This window comes from Schistocerca piceifrons, chromosome 4 (assembly GCF_021461385.2).
Source record: "Schistocerca piceifrons isolate TAMUIC-IGC-003096 chromosome 4, iqSchPice1.1, whole genome shotgun sequence".
NCBI classification, from domain to species: domain Eukaryota; kingdom Metazoa; phylum Arthropoda; class Insecta; order Orthoptera; family Acrididae; genus Schistocerca; species Schistocerca piceifrons.
In genome coordinates, this window is record NC_060141.1 from 351836875 (window position 1) to 351857588 (window position 20714).

At 41.3% G+C, this 20714-nt stretch overlaps 1 protein-coding gene across 1 annotated transcript in view; it reads right to left on the reverse strand.

Annotated features, from left to right (window-relative positions):
- LOC124795830 (protein spire homolog 1-like) overlaps positions 1-20714 on the reverse strand; it is a 679725-nt gene that overhangs the window by 186842 nt on the left and 472169 nt on the right. Inside the window, exon 6 of the mRNA XM_047259913.1 lies at positions 158-187. Coding sequence (XP_047115869.1) covers positions 158-187 — 30 coding nt within the window. The remainder of the gene's footprint in view (positions 1-157; positions 188-20714) is intronic.

Consider the following 20714-nt stretch of genomic DNA (forward strand, 5'->3'; position numbering starts at 1 on the left):
TTACAGGCATTGAACTACTTGATGGGCGCTAGTCGCTCTCGCAGCGTGAAGCTCATTCTACAATAATTTATCGTGCATCGAGAAGGAAGTTCGCATAAACAGCAAAAACATCAACAACAACAGCAGCAGGCAACAAATGAAAGACAACAGTACGTACTTGGAGCACTCTCCACATCCTAAGGCCCGTCTAGAACAGACAAACCCGCATCCATTAGATACGACATGCGCACATAACAGCCACTGTCAGAATATGTAAAGCATTATGTGCGTACAGTGTTTACCTCAGTTACGCCGAAAACATGCATTACATTTTACACACAATACATTGGTATGCACTGAGTCATATGAGCATATACGAACCTACTACTCACGTATTAAATGTACGTATTTCCTGCACAGTAATGAAATCTCACAGTAGCATATAAGGTGGACAGGGATGGAGAAAGTCTATACTAGTATCGCAGTCCACTTGTGTCAAACGCCATTTTGTTCGTCACAGACGCTGCTGGGATACAACATGCCTCAGCCAAATGAAGATGTGATCGTTTCAATGATCTGCTAGAGTTATCTACCACATACGTAAAGGTACGTTTACACAGGCCATAACAATTACGTAATGGCGACAATATAAGCCGGAAATACACCCAGGCAACAATGCCAGCCACGCGAATTGCCGCCAACTGTTACGCAACAATGCCAATCACTACCGCCTGGCAACTGCTGGCGGCAATACAGAAGTGTTTGCATGTGCCGTAAAATGTGCGAAAATGAATTACTGGTAATTAATGTGCCTCCTAGGTTCTGCATTCCACAAGCAATAATTTTAGCAAGGAAAAGAAAAATTACGTTTAGTGAATTCTTTTATTTTTATGAACAGGTTTTGAATTTTTTTAACTCGTGAACTGCGATGGTCACAGACATTTTACCAGAATGCCGAAATATGGTTTGTATATGGTACTGGAACAGCCGGTTCGACAACTTGTAAAACCAATACAGTCACAACCAGATTGGCGATCATCATTCGGTTTTTGGCTACTGGTGATGCATACAGAATGTCGATATGCATGTTTAAAGAACACTTCTCACCTATTTACCTCTTGAAACCAGACGGCTGCAACGCTTTGATACGACGACTCAAGAAATTCATTAAGGTAGTCTGAAATGACACTAGAATGTTTATGTTAATATTTTATTCTTGCTCATCAGTATAATGAGAGAACTAGAAATTTCATAAATCTGATATATTACGACCAGTGTTATGCGGCACGGAAAGTGAAAAAAAGAAAAGAAAAAACTCACATAAGTGCGAGTAGCCCTCACGCTTTGAGAGTTCCGTACAAACTTATTTATATAGATAGTAATAATAGTAGTAATGATGATGTTAATAATAATAGTGATTTAGTTCGGCTCAATGGTCTGATGCAAGTCTATTGGACGAAGGTTCGACCACTTGCTTGTCCCTACCACACCCCAGTTATCCAAATGGGGAAGGGAACCTACAGTTTAACGTGGAATCCGAAGCACATGTTTCTGGCGACTCATCACGTCGTTGAGAGTTAAAGGTTACGTTAAAAGGCAGACCGAAAAAGCCGTGATTCGACCTAAGTTCGATCCCACGACCACTCGGAAGTAGGCGCTTTACTGCTAGACTACCAGACCCGACATGAATATAGATAATTCTTCTATAGATCTTGACGAGTGAGTATGCGAGTATCAGAAGCTTAAATTATTCGCACCGCCAAGAGACCGTAGACCCTAGTATGTGACAAATTTCGATATCTCTACGCGTTCCTGAGAGGAAATAGTTAACAGTCGGACGGACTGAAAGACCTCAACGTGCTCCTGTAAGGTCCCGTTATTGTCGACTGACGTACGGAACCCTGAAGCTTATACGGAAACATAAGTGATGAAGCTTCAAATAAAATGAGAAGACCTTAGGTCCTAGGTAGCACACATTTTTGGCTCACTACTGCAGATAATCTAATATGAGAGTCGCAGAGATGTGTTTTTCAGACTGCAGTTTTTGTATGTATTACTTAATATATCCCACGGCACTGGCCGTAGATGCATTATATTTATGAACTGCATGGTTCTTTCGTCTGTCCACTTCCACATTCTCGCAAACATAAAAAAAAGCGAGTACCTCTACACACACAGAACACATTTCAGACTGATCCGAAATAACATTCTCTTCGCCGTTCAGATTACGTAAACTGGCACCACATCTCCATCGACGTAGGAGAATAGAAGAAGGCTGAGAGTGAGAGTGAAGCATTTACAGATCGGTTCAGACATAGACATGGAGTGGCTATCCCAAGAGTTCCTACTTAACCCTTGGTGGACTACATTGACAACACCTCGGCAACTACCTGTAACAGCCTGCCCCATCAGCAATGCTGCCAAGTTTTGTGTCTATACTGCAGCTATGTTGGTGAATCACTATTGTGGTCATTCATTAACGTAAAATATTGCCCGATTAAGTGTACGTTCTATATAGTCACGGCAGATACTCTCAAATCGAGGTGACTTCCTCCTTTAAAAAACTTCTGTCAGCAGTACAAATTGGAAATAACCGTTCACAAATTGCCACAGAAGAATCGAATGACGCTTCGCATCATAATACTACACTTTCGGTCTTTCCTACAGGAGACCTCTGAACGAGAGAAATGTAATGGACTAGCCAAAAATATTGAAACAATGGGAATAACTCCTATAAGAATGTTATTAATTTGAAAAGCAAGAGGATATTCGCTGTTCTAAATCACTAAATTATATTCAGCGTTTTCGTGGAACTGCCTGCTTTACAAGTGAATATGCACAGCTTTTTCTGCAGGCTGCATCCGACAGAACTGAAAAGTAACTTTCTCTGTTCATCTGAAATTTAATCACATTTCTCTATCTGGACAAAAAATTCATTTGAGTTTCCCTCGTTCTGCTCTCGATGTCACTGTACTGCCGGATACTTGGATATAAAGCGGCAATTTGGTGTATCTACAGGGCCTCACTAACAACCAAATAACTATAAGAGGGGGTGAGCATGAATACAGACCTTTATTTTAATACAACGATACATTGTGCTCTTCACAAGAAACGCAAAAAGCCGACCTGGAAAACAACAGACTAAATACATGTGAAATAGAGCCGATTTTGTTTTTAAATAGAAACCGAAGTACTGGACTAGAAGAGTGACTTCAAATGAGGTCGTAATAACTTGAGTTCATACGTCATCGAGCATAACGAGCCGGTTATGACAGCTGTCCTATGTTGCAGTAATGAAAGGTTTAGAGAAAATTTTCGTAATATGACGCGTTCTACTCCTCATAGCATTGTTAGCAATCTTGCTTGCACAGACTGAAGTGACAAAATGGACCGCTTCGATCACAATCGGTCGACAGAAAAAATGTGACTTCAAACTTCATCAAAAGCCCGATACACGCCAGTTTTGGATGTAACGTGGTGTTAAGATAATAGATTTCTTTTTGTTTAATAATTCAAGCGGCTGGATTAGGACACCACATATGCATTTAAGGCTCCTTATCGCCGTGAAACTCTCACTTGAATACTACATTCAGACGATGAAGTGGAAATGTTCTTGAAATGTATAAATTTGAAGACTGCTAAGTATTCAGTAGGGCTGGTAAGGCAAAGCATCAATCTGATCAGTATTAAGATTTGCCGGGAAGTCCCACTGAAGAAAATGCAACAGGTGAAGAATGCAGCGACATATATCTAGTCTGCACATGATGTTCTGCACGGCAAGATTGTTCTTCAGACCTAATCCGTCGGCAACGAGGAGCCGATTTCAGAGTTTACAAGCGACGAGGACATTCTGGACGCTACACGAAAATGAAAGTAGTAATCGAAGTTTATTATTATTATTTTATTATTATTATTATTTCTTTCTCTTCTCAGACGTTATGTCTGGTCAAAAATAGAAAGCGACGCGGACCTTGATCAAGCGTGACTTCCTTTTAACTGTACGGTATAGGTTACAGTGCATTTAGGAAATTTCCGGTAATTGAACATGTATCAATAATCACAGATTTCTGTAGTTGTATATATACGTTTGGATGTAGCTGTATTGCGTTGATGTACTGGTGGATATTGTGTGGTATGACTCCTGTAGTTGATAGTATAATTGGTATGATGTCAACTTTATCCTGATGCCACATGTCCTTGACTTCCTCAGCCAGTTGGATGTATTTTTCAATTTTTTCTCCTGTTTTCTTCTGTATATTTGTTGTGTTGGGTATGGATATTTCGATTAGTTGTGTTAATTTCTTCTTTTTATTGCTATGTGGTGTTGTTTTATCTGTTATAATAGTTCTGTTCCAGTATAATTTGTATTCATCATTCTCCAGTACATTTTGTGGTGCATACTTTTATGTGGGAACGTGTTGTTTTATTAGTTTATTTTGTATGGCAAGTTGTTAATGTATTATTTTTGCTACATTGTCATGTCTTCTGGGGTATTCTGTATTTGCTAGTATTGTACATCCGCTTGTGATGTGATCTACTGTTTCTATTTGTTGTTTGCAAAGTCTGCATTTATCTGTTGTGGTATTGGGATCGTTGATAATATGCTTGCTGTAATATCTGGTGTTTATTGTTTGATCCTGTATTGCAATCATGAATCCTTCCGTCTCACTGAATATATTGCCTTTTCTTAGCCATGTGTTGGATGCGTCTTGATCGATGTGTGGCTGTGTTAGATGATACGGGTGCTTTCCATGTAGTGTTTTCTGTTTCCAATTTACTTTCTTCGTATCTGTTGATGTTATGTGATCTAAAGGGTTGTAGAAGTGGTTATGAAATTGCAATGGTGTAGCCGATGTATTTATATGAGTGATTGCTTTGTGTATTTTGCTAGTTTCTGCTTGTTCTAGAAAGAATTTTCTTAAATTGTCTACCTGTCCATAATGTAGGTTTTTTATGTCAATAAATCCCCTTCCTCCTTCCTTTCTGCTTAATGTGAATCTTTCTGTTGCTGAATGTATGTGATGTATTCTATATTTGTGGCATTGTGATCGTGTAAGTGTATTGACTGCTTCTAGGTCTGTGTTACTCCATTTCACTACTCCAAATGAGTAGGTCAATATTGGTATAGCATAAGTATTTATAGCTTTTGTCTTGTTTCTTGCTGTCAATTCTGTTTTCAGTATTTTTGTTAGTCTTTGTCTATATTTTCTTTTAGTTCTTCTTTGATATTTGTATTATCTATTCCTATTTTTTGTCTGTATCCTAGATATTGATAGGCACCTGTTTTTCCATCGTTTCTGTGCAGTCGTTGTGGTTATCCAATAAGTAATCATGTTGTTTAGTGTGTTTTCCCTTGACTATGCTATTTTTCTTACATTTGTCTGTTCCAAAAGCCATATTTATATCATTGCTGAATACTTCTGTTATCTTCAGTAATTGGTTGAGTTGTTGATTTGTTGCTGCCAGTAGTTTTAGATCATCCATGTATAGCGAATGTGTGATTTTGTGTTGGTGTGTTCCAGTAATATTGTATCCATAATTTGTATTATTTAGCATGTTGGAGAGTGGGTTCAGAGCAAGGCAGAACCAGAAAGGACTTAATGAGTCTCCTTGGTATATTCCACGCTTAATCTGTATTGGCTGTGATGTGATATTATTTACATTTGTTTGGATATTAAGTGTGGTTTTCCAGTTTTTCATTACTATGTTTAGGAACTGTATCAATTTAGGATCTACTTTGTATATTTCCAATATTTGTAGTAACCATGAGTGGGGTACACTATCAAAAGCTTTTCGGTAATCAATGTATGCGTAGTATAGGGACCTTTGTTTAGTTTTAGCTTGATACGTCACCTCTGCATCTATTATCAGCTGATCTTTACATCCTCGTGCTCCTTTGCAACAGCTTTTTTGTTCTTCATTTATAATTTTGTTCTGTGTTGTATGTGTCATTAGTTTCTGTGTAATGACTGAAGTTAATATTTTGTAGATTGTTGGCAGGCATGTTATGGGCCGATATTTTGCTGAGTTTGCTGTGTCTGCTTGATCTTTAGGTTTCAGATAAGTTATTCCATGTGTAAGTGTATCAGGGACTGTGTATGGGTCTGCAATGTAACTATTAAATAATTTAGTTAGATGTGAATGTGTTGAGGTGAACTTCTTTAGCCAGAAATTTGCTATTTTATCTTTTCCAGGGGCTTTCTAATTGTGCGTGGAATTAATTGCTCGGGTGACTTCATGTTGCAAAGTTACCACTTCAGGCATTTGCGGTATCATCTTGTATGTGTCTGTTTCTGCTTGTACCCATTGTATCCACCGCGCTTGTCTGTTATGTTGTACCGGGTTTGACCATATGTTGCTCCAGAATTCTTCTATGTCTGTTGTTTGGCGGGTTGACTGTTTTAATGTGTGTGTTATCTATTGTCTGATAAAATTTCTTTTGGTTTGTGTTGAATGTTTGGTTTTGTTTCCTTCTATTTTCACTTTTTTGTATCTTCTAAGTCGTTTGGCCAATGCTTGTAATTTCTGCTTCTTTTCATCTAATTGCTCTATCGCTTCTTGTTGTGAGATTTTACCTAGCCTTTTTCGTTTTTTGTGTGATATTTCATTTCTTATAAATTGTGTTAGCTGTCCGATGTCTTTTCTCAGTTTTTCTATTCTGCTCTGTAGCCTGTGTTGCCATGCTGGTTTTGTGGGTTTCTTCTGTGTGTAGGTTTGTTCTGATCTCTGCCTAGTGTGTATATTTAGTGTAGTGAGTGCTCCTATATAAACCAGTAGTTGTAACTCTTCCATAGTTGTGTTTTCATTTATTTTGTTGTGTATGATTGTGTTGATAGTTTTTATTGTTGTTTCGACTTGTGGGTTATTTGGCGGTCTATGCAAGAATGGTCTAATGTCTGTATTTGTGTCTTTGTATTCTATATATGTCAGCTGAAATTTCTCTTCTATATCTAACATGTGTGTCACTTCGTGTTCTATTTGTGCTTGTTCTGGTGGCTGTCTTAAGATTTTGTTTTCCTCTGATTGTTTAATTAATGCGTGTTGTTCTTTGTTTGTTTGCTCTGGGATGTTTGAGTCCATTACTGTATTTTCTTCTTCTTCTGATTGCACATTATTTTGTTCCAGTGTTTGTTGTACTTGTTGTTTGATGTTTTCTAATTCTGACTGGGGTATCCTGTTATTTTTGATTATTACACGGATCTGATCAGCTAGTCGTTGTTCTGTTAAAAATTTTAATTCTGGGTATCTGATAATGAATTTTGTGTATACTTGTGATCTGTATCCAGTTGCGTTGGTTCCTAAATTTGTTGCTTGGTAATAACAGAACATGAGGTGTCGGTTAACTTCATCTGACCATCTCATCCTCTGTCTTTGTTTTCCTTCTAGAGTGGTTGCAGGAAGCATATCCTGCAAAACACCTCTATTTGGATTTAAATCATTTTCCGTGTGGCTAGCAGTGTCGTTACCAATGTGGACGGGTATAGGGTTCAAGCGTCGTCCCCGACCATGACAGCGCTTGTCCGAGGCCTCATTAGTTCTGTCCTGAACCAACTAATCACACTAAAAGGGGGGTTAGCCCTATTAGTGGTTTGTTCTTTTCGTCACCTTTTACGACTGGCAGAACATCCCGAAGGCCTATTCTTTTCCCGGGCCTCCACGGGGTTTATTATTATTATTATGAAGAAGAAGAAGAAGAAAACACAGATGTTACCAGTACACCTGAAATATTGGATAACACATACAAAAAGAATCCGAGAACGAGGAATCAAAGTGAACCAAACTATAATTCAGTTTTTTCACCTGATGAACCTAAAACAATGAGCACAAAAGAAAATGCGTGAAATTAACCGCCAAAAAAAGTGAATTAACTTCTCCAAAGCAGTGGAAAAATGAACCTACAGTAGCTTTCAGACAGCGTTGTAAATAATCGTGTATTTTGTAGGTTATTTTATATACCTTAATGCTATACTTATTTGCAACTACTACAGACTCATTTTTCGGTCGCCGTTTGAGTGAAGTTTTCGATTTGTTTTTCTTCTAATGTTCTCTAATTTAAATACTGCAACGTAGATAGCACAGTAGAAACTGAATTTTTGTTCTTTCTACCTTCCCATACATACTTCGTTAATCCACAGCTTATTCTCGATAAACCACGGTTACAATATAACGCGGAGGTAAAGCATGTACCCCAATAAAGGTGTCATAGTGGACTTCGACTGTATATTTTACGTGTTTACAGTACGTAGGCAGCAAAAGACGTCTTAGCGGGACCACTGTAGGAAAATAACTTGGTATTCAAGGGCAACGTTTCCTTTAGAGTATTTTCCGCTCCACTGTTGCGCATATGTGGGGCTTTGTCAGATACGGGCAGTGTTTCTCATTACTGAAAATGAAAGCAAACTGTGGGTAACTCCCAGCCCTCCCTCACCCCAGCAGAGGACGGGAGCTTTATTGCATTCCGCGTCGCTGGCCACATTCCCGCCCCTACAGTCGCGCCTGACGCAACCCACTCGACGTCGCTGTTCTCCGTGCCATATACGCCTCAGGTCGCAGGCGCTGCGCCCTCGGAAACAACTCTCTCCAATATATAAGCACAAGCGACGTACTATGGTGAAGTCCTTTTAGCAAAAAGGCAGAACTGCTTGAGAACGTACACCAACAGTTCTGCACGTAAATAGCCAACTAAGAAAACATTCAAATGTGAGAAAGAAGAACAAACTAAAACTTTACCATTAAATGCAGATTCACTACTTCGGAGAAATACATTAACACACAAAGACGCTCTCTAAGACTTCCATAAATTCTGGGCCAAAAAGAAGATTGAAATGGCTGCCGAGACCAACAAATAGTTCGTAGATTTCTGATCCGAAGACATGTGATGCTCTTGCATGTAGGTAAAACAATACAATAAAACAGAGTTACAGTTTTTCACAACAAAAACTGCAAATATAAATGTTCAGTGTCAATGACTTGTAAGAAATGATTGTGCGGTATGAATACACTTAAAAACGGGCATATTCACGTCAAAAATATTTTCAGAGTTTCAAGGAAATACAAATAACTCTAGGTGACATGGCCTGAGGAACAAGGAGACAAAATACTTCCTTGAAGAAAGAAGAAATGAATACCAAGAGAAAAATTAGAACATTTTTATTTGTGTCACGTTGTTCGCGGTCGCACGGATCTCAATAAAGGAGAATTAACATCCTGTTACCTGATAATTACAAAAAAAAATGGTTCAAATGGCTCTGAGCGCTATGCGACTTAACTGCTGTGGTCATCAGGTCACCTAGAACTTAGAACTAATTAAACCTAACTAACCTAAGGACATCACACACATCCATGCCCGAGGCAGGATTCGAACCTGCGACCGTAGCGGTCGCTCGGCTCCAGACTGTAGCGCCTAGAACCGCACGGCCACTTCGGCCGGCTGACAATTACATTTCATGGTATAAAATTAAAATTAAGAGCAATAGCCCACTAGTTTATGCAACGTAATGGAGGAAGGGGGGGAGTAATTACGGACGCGCAATCCGTCTCTAGTCACCTGAACGTCGGAAGTTGGACAAATACAGAAATTGCTGTTTCATTGGGAAAATCGTGATGCCAAGCAAGAAACAAAATTATAAGCGATATTATCAACACAATACGTGACTCTGCTGACGAAGAAAACAAACATATATCTTATGAAATAGCTTTCGGCATGATTATCGTCTTGCTCGCGTCAGAGTGATACAAAATAGCCACTACATTCTGTTTCTACAGCATTCGAAAGTCATGTCCCGAAGAACAAGGTGTACGTTGCTGGTTCAGTTAACATGGCCCATAGGACAAAGCCATATTCAGGGATACGACAGTACTATCATTCGAAGCAAAAATGTCTAGCCGGCCGTTGTGGCCGAGCTGTTCTAGGCGCTTCAGTCCGGAACCGCGCTGCTGCTACGGTCGCAGGTTCGAATCCTGCCTCGGGCATGGATGCGTGTCATGTCCTGGTTAGGTTTAAGTACTTCTAAGACTTGGGGATCTTAAGTCTCATAGTGCTCAGAGCCAACCAATAACGTCTGGTAAACATGAGCTCTAAAATGCGTACCTTAAGAGCTATGAGCACTTATTCATTTTCACTACTGTGAAACAAATCTCTCCTACTGAAGAAGTGTACATAAATATTAATGTATTTGTTTTAAAACCCATGTTTACTAGACATTTGTCTTGTTTGGTCCATATTATCTTCTTCCAAAACACGGAAAGCAAAGAATTTACAGTAGAAAAAATTCGAAGATGAAGTGTTTACGCCTCTTAAGGTATGCATTTTATATCCCACGAGACTTTTTTTTGTATCGAATTGTCGTTCCTGTCTTATACGTGAATACAACTTTGTCCTTTGGGCAAGATTATTGAATCATCAATGTAGACTTTGTCCTATGGGACAAGACTTTTGAATCACCCTCTACACCGCAGTCTTCGTTTCTTCGCTATGCTACTTGCTGTCAAAGTGCAACCGCATCTTTTCATGTTTGCGACAGATTTGTTAGTACTGCCAATAGACAAAGTGCTTCTGACAAGCTTAGTACCACGGACGTGAGTGACTACATATTATTAATTTTCTTCAGACTATTTTTCAAAAAGTTCCCACTAAATTTCCGGGTGTAATCTCATATACTACCAGCAAAAATTTAAATAGGCATATATAGCATGTTTAGAAAAAAATTCATCCGATTCATGTGACTACCTTCTGCAGGAATGAGGATACAAATTTTGGTGTAATTTTAACTTACCCTTAGGGTACCAAGCTTTTATTGTCGAAAGAACCATTCAGTTTTCGAGGGACTATCTTTAATATGGATGCACCTTCAATCTTGGGGTAGTTTTTACAATTTAGTTTGGAATCTAAACCAGAACATTTCAGAAACGTTCAGTGTGCGCCCCTCCACACGCACGACAAACATCCAGGCAATGCTCAAACTCCCATACTCTTGACGTTGCTATTTTTATTGTCGTTGCTACTTGACGCAGTCGTTCACTTGCAGCTGTTAGAAAAGGGGACCGAGTCTTGGCACAATCCCCCACAAAAAGATCCCATACCGTGAGATCATGCGACCTTGGGCGCCAATGGTGCAATGCGAGATCCGACGCTGTAAGAGGTGAGGCGTAGTGCTGTGGATAAATATCGCGCAGCAAAGCTGCAACTCGTTGATGAAGGCGCGAGCGCGTGAGTTAGCAGCACAGCAGCACAGGGATACGCCCGGTAACTCTCATCAAGTAGAACTTTTAGTTTCGATGCCTAAGTTAAAATTTACGCCAAGTTTTCTATCTTCAGTCATATAGAAGATATTGTCTTGTGAAATCGGTTGAATTTTGCCAGACCCGTCGGTCAAATGCCCAGGACTCGTGTTCACGGCGCCTGGTAAAGGTACGAGTTGAGTTGCTGCTATGTCATCTGCAATGCATCTACTTGTCTTTCCTGAGTTCCGCTCACTTCAATTGTTTAGGTATACTTCAAAGTCAATCGTACCACAGTTTGCAACTTCGAGTGTTCTGTCCTCTGTTTATCGTACTGTTTTTTCTACTCTGCCAAGAACAGTAAGATGCAGCGTCAAGTGGTGCAAGAAGCACTGTTGGAACAGGGCTGAGATATTCTCCCATTATTTGTTTAAATTAAAAATATTCCTGTGCACGATAACTACGTCTACCCAGATGTACTAACTGAATCGTGTTCCTTAACGACTGAATTGCAAGTGACGACTGAATTAGTGAAGCAGTTCGTAAATAAAAGTCATGTTAGATCATATAAATATGTAGGCTATGTGAGCAGATTTCACACTTCGTTTCAAACGTGTGTGACATTCTTGCTCTTTAATACGTTTCTTTTATTCCCCTTCCATTTTCGCCTACACACACTTCGCCGCCGGCCGCGGTGGTCTAGCGGTTCTAGGCGCTCAGTCCGGAACCGCGCGACTGCTACGGTCGCAGGTTCGAATCCTGCCTCGGGCATGGATGTGTGTGATGTCCTTAGGTTAGTTAGGTTTAAGTAGTTCTAAGTTCTAGGGGACTGATGACCACAGATGTTAAGTTCCATAGTGCTCAGAGCCATTTGAACCACTCTTCGCCACAGTCACTTCACACACTACCCCAGGGTATAGGTAATCAGGTGCAACCATTCTAAAAACTCCTATTTTGTGCTCAATAAAAAAATTTCGTCTGTATAGCATTTTTCCGCAGAATTCTGCTGATGCGCTGTAGAAACGAACCGTCTGGTAACAGGGTAAAATAGCGGTTCCACATCCTTACCAGAGTATTTCGTTTGAAAACCCTGTCAGCGGAGAAATCATCACAGTCGCTGGAGTTCTCTGTCTTGTTTACGAAATACAAATCCGATTCCAAGTTGTTATTGTCACTGGACTGGCTAAGGAATCCAACATTTATATACTGAAGGTCCGAGAAGCAATTACGATTTCCAAGGACGAATGTAACAATAGAAAAGACGGATATAGGTTTCCAGTTTGGTGGCTTCCCGCCATTCAGCCACGGTGTGGGAAAAAAAAGGACCAGGAAGCCATCTCTGCGGCACGACAACAACATTTTCATTAATATTCCCCCTCTCTTGCTCTGCCTGTTTCGATTTATATCCGGCGACGATGGCCGACCAAGAGCAGGCGAAAGAATTTTACTCCATAACTCCCCTACTTCTGCGTAAGTGCAGGGAAGCTGTCTTTCACAACACTGGTCCTTTTCAGTGTTCAGCAAAACCAGAAGATCCTGAAGAAGACATCAGGCGAGCGTACGATACCTCTATTATGTAGAAGACACTGAAGAGGAAAATGACGCGGTCCAACAATCCAGAAGATTTTACTTTCAATCACAATGGCTACGGGAGCCTGCAGACAGACTTACATAAAATAGTTGTCGCCTGTTTGAAAGGAACCATTTCGGCATTCATTTGAATGCACCTGGGGAAACCGAGGGAAACAATTTTAGATGATCAAGCAGGATTTCGAACATCTGTCCCCGGAACTTGAGTCTAAGTCTTTAGAGACGGAGAGGATCATTCCAAGAATTTTCATCCATTTACTGTCAGTAAAACTGCGCGATCCAGACTGATTATGCTGTGAAACGTGATTACAGAACACACTTACCACTTCGTCTGAAGCCGCTGATTTACGTAGCAAGGAGCTACAGGAATAGGAACTAGCAACTGGTTCCTGGTAAGTAATTGCTAAGACAAGCCAATAACGCTAAGTTTATGGCTTTCTCAATGCTAGGTCGGAATACTTGTTTGCTACCCGGTTCCAGCTTTCTCCAGTCCGGAAAGCAATTTAAATCACCGTTAGAAATTTGGAAATGATGCACAGTACGCCATGGCTGCTCACGAACCGGTCGTGTCGGGACGATCAAGATATATAAAGCGGTCGTCAGTTATACATTATACGCATTTCAACAGGCTGCCATGACCCAAGCCTGAAACTTCATCTTTACAGATGTGGAATCTGAGAAAGTAGAACTGCAACATTTATTAACTGCTCCAACAAGTACATTTAGGAAGGTCCAATATCAAATAAATATTCAGTGTTCTAAATGAAGAGAGCATCTTTCTTGCTTAAAACAGTACTACTGTTGCTAGTTCCGAGTATCACTTAATGATTAACGAGAAAGCCAAAGAAATAGAAGGACTTTATAACAGTAGAACCAATGATAGTGCACATCTATTCGAAGTAAGGGTCTGTGATACCGTAAGGACGATTATGCAGAGAAAATTTCGTACAGACGAGCTCCATTTACACCTAAGCTATTTTTGAACGTGCGAAGCTGAAGGAAGATGAAATAACGATTCGTTCTACAATATCATAATCACCGTTGTCACAGTATGTATCAAAAACTTCAGGTTTCTTCTTTTCTGCTGTAACAGCACACACAATAATAGCATAGATAAAGTTTCCAATATGTTTAAGAAGAGGCTGATCATTAATGTACTTCCTTGAACTAAGCCTTAATACTTTTTCTTGAGGTAACCCACTTTATGATTTCCTATAGCTGCTTCCCAACTCTTGGAATTTCACAAAGAATATTAGATTCTGGAGAAGATATCTGATAATTTTGATATAAGAAATAGTGTTTTATGCTGTTTTAAACTTTCTATAATGAAGGACTGTGATTCACAACGTCTTCAGCTGCTATAAGTTCTATGAAGACAGCTCCCGTAATACGATTTGTTTCACATTCATCTTCTATACGTTGGACCAGATTGATAATCTGAGAAACGTAATAGAATCTCTAACGTTTTCAGTGGGAGAGGTAGCGCACTGCACTGAGATTCGGGAGGATCACATCTGCGTGGAGCCAACCAATGGAAATGGCTCTGACCACTATGGGACTGAACTGCTGAGGTCATTAGTCCCCTAGAACTTAGAACTAGTTAAACCTAACTAACCTAAGGACATCACAAACATCCATGCCCGAGGCAGGATTCGAACCTGCGACCGTAGCGGTCTTGCGGTTCCAGACTGCAGCGCCTTTAACCGCACGGCCACTTCGGCCGCCTGGGAGCCAACCAGATTTAGGTTTCCCGTGATTTCCGGAAGTCGCTTAAGATAAATGGTGGGATGATCCCTCTGAAAGATGACGGACGATTTCCTTCCCCATCCTGTCCTAATCCGAGCTTGAGCTCCGTCTCTAATGACCCAGTTGTCGACAGAATGTGAAATACTTAGCTGCCTTCCTTCATTTTTTTCTAATGCTCTCGATACACAAAAACGATTTGTTATATACTGTTACATCACTAAGATTTTCGCTGACACTGCAGTTGTGATCAGAAAGTGCCGTGGTTGGACAAGCTTAAGAAATTGCAAAATCATTTTGATAAAATTTCCACTTGGTTTAACGAATGTAAACAAATGTAATACAATGCCTATAATTATAAATAGAAAGAACCTCATAGTACCCGGTTACAAGATTAGTGGTGCACAGCTTGAGCATTTCGCATCATGTAAGTATTTAGCGATAGTATTAAGAAGCGATATCAAATGGAACGATCAAATAAAATCAGTGTTAGGAAAGACGACTGGTAGATTTAGTTTTGTTGGACATGGCCTGGGACAATGCAATGCATCTGTACGTAGTTTCCCTTAAGTACGCTAGGGCGACTTTATTCTAGAATTTTGTTCCAGCGACTTGATTCTTTATCACGAAGGCATAACGGTAGAACGGATTGTAACAGGTAGGTAAGTATGCATTACACGATAGTGGCCGGAAATTTAAATGACAATCGTTGGAAGAAAGGCGCCGTAGTCGAGACGAAAGAGTTGTTGTAAATTTGTAAAACCTGCATTGCTGCCGCCATCGTACAGGCAAGACAGATTAGGGCACTTACTGGGGCGTACAGTGTCCCTCGCTCAGCGCGCGAATGGGATAGCTCGGAAAATCTATTATCTTGGTACAACATACTGAAGCATCCCCAACTCTCTTGTGGTTCCCTTTTTAGGTGTTCCACGTCGACGTCTGCTCGTAGATACGTATCGTCGGTGGCTTTCCGGCTTTACTTCCCGACGTGACAGCGACGACTCCGATGAGGTGAGAGCCATGTGTTTTGCTATTACTGCGAGTCTTGTAAATATCGCTTTTATTTAGTAATTTGCCCGGCTAAAACTCTCCCCTTTTATGATTAAGACAGCCTGCGCCACCTTTCGGAGGGAGTGGGGACGTCAAAGAGTCACAAAAGTTCATATTAAGCAGTCCGTAAAACACGTAAACGTTCACTTCAGTTAGCGTGTTAGTTAATGCCTACGCTTTCCGCTAGATAGTGCTGACTTACTGCTGAATAGCTTTGGTTCCGTAAAACCTTCAGTGATTAGTACTAGGTAAATGAAATAAGTACAAAACTCTTGTATTTCACTTTCACTCTATATTCAAGGATTAAGATGGTGACGGATGATGGTCTATTTAAAAGGTTCCTAGCCTGCAGGAATCTAAATAGTACGCAAATTCCGATTTGCACGCGCTCTACGTCCAGATGCGCAACTAACGGCACACGACACTTTCAAAAGTCCACACGTTAATATCTGAATACCGTTACCTCTGAATTCACTCATATCAGCAGATAATTTGAGTTTCTGTCGTCTATATGTCCGTAAAGTTCCAACCTAGCACTAAAGTCCTAAAATCCCCTTAATACTCGGTTGCTACCAAAAGCCAGAGATCGTACACTACATCACTTTTAATCTCCGTAATATTCTAACAGTTTATCGTGAATCTTAAGTAGATAAAGTCCAATCTAATTATTGTCTCGCTGACTGAGACGGGTTCCCCGCCCATTAACGAAACAATCAAGGAAAAAATAAGCGGCAATAATGACGATCAGGCCTTTTTATAGGTTTTTCATCACAAGAGTTTAACGTCCCTGCCTTCTCCATGACGGAGCTTCTGTGGCTTTGCTGTACTTAGACGTTAAACTACTTGCTGATATACTATAATTTTGATCTGCAGTTACCGAACTCTGATTCTACATTATTTTCCCCTCTAAAATTCTATTCTTAATTTTAACTTATTCTTTCTATAGCTTTTATCACTGTAAACTGCACCGAGATGTTACAATACCCTGTATATTGACTTGCGGAATACATATCGGGAGCCAAAACGTCACCACCTGAATGGCGTACTGGTCCACCTTTGTAACGCAATACAGCAGCTATTCTGCGTGGCAGGGATTCAACTGTCCTTGGTAGGATTCCGGAATCATGTGGCACCATATGTCTACATGTAGGTTATATAATTCATGAGGGTGCGGAGCTGGCGTCCGACAGCGTCCCAGAAGTGTTCCATCGGGTTCACTCCAGGCGAATTGGGTGGCTAAGACAACGTGAGTTAACTGTGATGCTCTTCAAAGTACTATAGCACAATTCTGGCCTTGTGGCAGGGGCAGTTCACGTAAACGACATCGCCGTCTAGGAAGACACTAAAAAATGGTTGTAGAAAAATTTCCGCTACAGTCACACTTACTGTGACTGGTAGCGGAAATTTTTCTGCAACCTATAAACGAACAGTCACGGAGTTCAACAGCATCCACTATGGATAAAATGTACTAAAAAATGAACTGATGCAGATGGTCAGCAGTAACGTTCTCGTAGTCCATAGCTATCATTGTCCTTTTGATTACTATTACCAGCCCCATTATAGTCCACGTGAATGTCATCCCACCAGCTGCATCTGTGGTACAGTGCATGTAGAAAGTGGCCGTATGTCTGTACGGCAGCGTATCCGAACACCATCATCGACGTGGTAGAACAAAAAACATGATTCATGAAACCAGGCGATACGTTTCTATTGATCCACGGTCCAAACTCAATGATGCCGTGCCCGCTGTAATAGATGGTGTCATTTAATTACCTTGGGAACAAGTATTGGTCGTCTGCTGCGAAACTCCCTCCCCTCCCCCTGGTACACCGTGTTCAACAACGTTCACTGAACATTGTGTTCCGACACACTTGTGCCTGTACCAGAATTATACTCAGTCATCTGATCAGCCACAGATTGCCGCCTATCGTGCTTTACAAAGCGGTCGAGAACCCAGCCCCCACGTTCTGTTACGAGGTGTGAACGTCCAACGCCTTGTCGCCTACTTTCCCTGGATGCTCGCAACAGCAGCAGGTGAATGACCAACAAGCTTCGTCGTTTCCGAGACGCTCGTTCCAAGGCGCCGAGCCAGAACAATCTGCCCTTCGTCAGAATCGCTTATGTCAATGAATTTGCCCATTTTCGGCCCGTATCGTCGCTATAATGGTTCCTCATTCGTCTCTGCTTTCCTCATCGTGTCGCAACGCCACCGGACAGACATAGCTCGCGGTGCGGAGTAGCCAAAATGCTTTCGTTCGTCAGAATATATAGACGTTGACGTCAGAGAGCAGACAGGAGGCTACGTAGTGCAGTGTAGTGTGTAGCGTGCGGAGTGTGCAGCGGGCAGCGTCCGCGCGCAGCTTCTTCCTGGAGCCGGCAGAGCAAACACGCCATAGCGACACGCGCCGCCAACACACGCACGCCCGTTGCGGAGCGTGGATGGGTCGCTGCCCTCCACTTACAATGCACACTCGTCGCGATGCGGGGTGTGTCCAAATAGCCATCGCACTGACGCTAGCTTATACGGAGACGTCAGCGAAGCAGTGTGTAAGAGCCCATCGGTTGTATGGAATCAGAGCAGTGAGTGGGTGGACGTGGAGACGTGACAGAATAGCAGAAAGGATCTATAGTTTTCGGACGTGCCCATGATCACACCGCGAATGAGGTCGCCTTTTTTTGTTGGTGAATGAATGCGCACTGTCGAATGTGTCTACAAGGAATGGCGTACCACTCGCAGCCGTGTAACACTGCGTAAGAGCAGAGGTTGTAAAACGACATTAATCGACTAGTACCAGAGACAAGTACCACAACGTTTTCATAAGATGTGGTTCAACAGCCTTAAAGTATTTTGTAAAATGGATTTTAACCATCGCTTGTTTATTTGACCTATTAGTCATCTACCGGTTTCGGTTGTTAACCCTCATCCAGGATGCAGGATACAACAGATTAGTTCAAAGCATCCCATATTTCTTTGAAGCTGAATATTATCCCGTGAAATTGTAGAAACATCCGAATTATTCTAAGACAAATTACATCTTGTCTTTTTACAATTTCACTGGGTAATTTCGATACTGTTCAGCTTCAAAACAATATGGTATGCTTTAACTAATCTGCTGTACCCTACATCCTGGATGACGGTTAGCAACAGAAACCGGTAGACAACTAATGGGACAAATAAACAGCTGATAGTTAAAATGCATTTTATAAAGAACAAGTCACAGTTTTCTAATGAGAAAACGAACTGCGTGCAGCAGGAATTTGGTTTCGCGTGCCTCGAAAAATGCCATTTCTAACTACGACAAATAAGCTGCATGTCTTCAATGGATCAAGCAACACAAAAAACTGGACAGTACTTCACTGGATGCAAGATGAGTACACCGACGGTCCATTGACGCGTTTAACTCACAGGGTGTGGACGGTGTACTTCACACCGGAGATGGTTCTGTGATGTTTCGACATTGTTTCTCGTACCCTGTAAGTTGCGTTCGAGCCTGCATGTTACCGTGAACCTGAACCTGGATGTTTATTTCAAAATTATTGGAGACGAAGTCTCGTCCTTCCTTACACATATTAATGATGAGTATAATGTGGAAACACTACTGCTTTTTAAGATAACAACAGCCTTCTTAACGGGGGTGAATATACATTCCTGGTTTGATGAACACTCATGGCGCTGCAATGCATTTCGACTGGCTCCCTAACCCGCTAGATCTTTTTAATCCGACAAATAATGTTGGACACTACTTCGTAAATCGGATGAAAAGTGAAATACAATGTTGTTATACACTGAAGAGTCAAACAAACTGGTACATCTGCCTAATATCGTGTAGGGCCCCCGCGAGCACGCACAAGTGTCGCAACACGACGTGACAAGGACTCGTCTGATGTCTGAAGTAGTGCTGGAGAAAATTGACACCATGAATCCTGCCGGACTGTTAATAAATTCGTAAGAGTACGAGGGGATGGAGACCTCTTTTGAACAGCACGTTGCAAGACATTCCAGATACATTCAATAACTTTCAATTCTGGGGAGTTTGGTGGCCAGCAGAAGTGTTTCAACTCAGAAGTGTGTTCCTGGAGTCACTCTGTAGCAATTCTGGACGTCTGGGGTGTCGCACTGTCCTGCTGGAATTGTACAAGTCCGTCGGAATGCACAGTGGACATGAATGGATACAGATGACCAGACAGGATGATTACGTACGTGTCACCTGTCAGAGTCGTATCTAGACGTTTCAGAGGCCCCGTATCTCTCCAACTGCAGAGGCCCCGTATCTCTCCAACTGCAGAGGCCCCACACCATTACAGAGCCTCCAGCAGCTTGAACAGTCCCCTGCTGGCATGCAGCGTGCATGGATTCATGAGGTAGCCTCTGTGTTTGTACACGTCCTTCCGTTCGATACAATTTGAAACGAGAGTCGTCCGACCAGGCAACATCGTTCCAGTCATCAACAGTCCAATATCGATGACGGGCCCAGTCGAGCACAAAGCTTCGTGTCGTGCAGTCATCAGGGGTACACGAATGGGCCTTGGCTCCGGAAACCTATATTGATGATGCTTCGTTGAATGGTTCACACGCTGACACTTGTTAATGGCCCAGCATCGAAATCTGCAGCAATTTGCGGAAGTTATCAATTGAAGACATGAAGTCTGTATATATGAGTCCGCAATCATTTGTTTAACTTGACGATGATTTATATCAGAATATTTTAACGATCTGAATATTTTAACGATCCGAATATTTTAACGATCCGAATATTTTAACGATCCGAATATTTTAACGATCCGAATATTTTAACGATCCGAATATTTTAACGATCCGAATATTTTAACGATCCGAATATTTTAACGATCCGAATATTTTAACGATCCGAATATTTTAACGATCCGAATATTTTAACGATCCGAATATTTTAACGATCCGAATATTTTAACGATCCGAATATGGTGATAAGCTGAAACCGGTCACAAAGTGTAAAGAAATATATGTGATCAAGACGGACTTGTGAAAATAAAAGTGATATAGAATGAGATTTTCACTCTGCAGCGGAGTGTGCGCTGATATGAAACTTCCTGGCAGATTAAAACTGTGTGCCCGACCGAGACTCGAACTCGGGACCTTTGCCTTTCGCGGG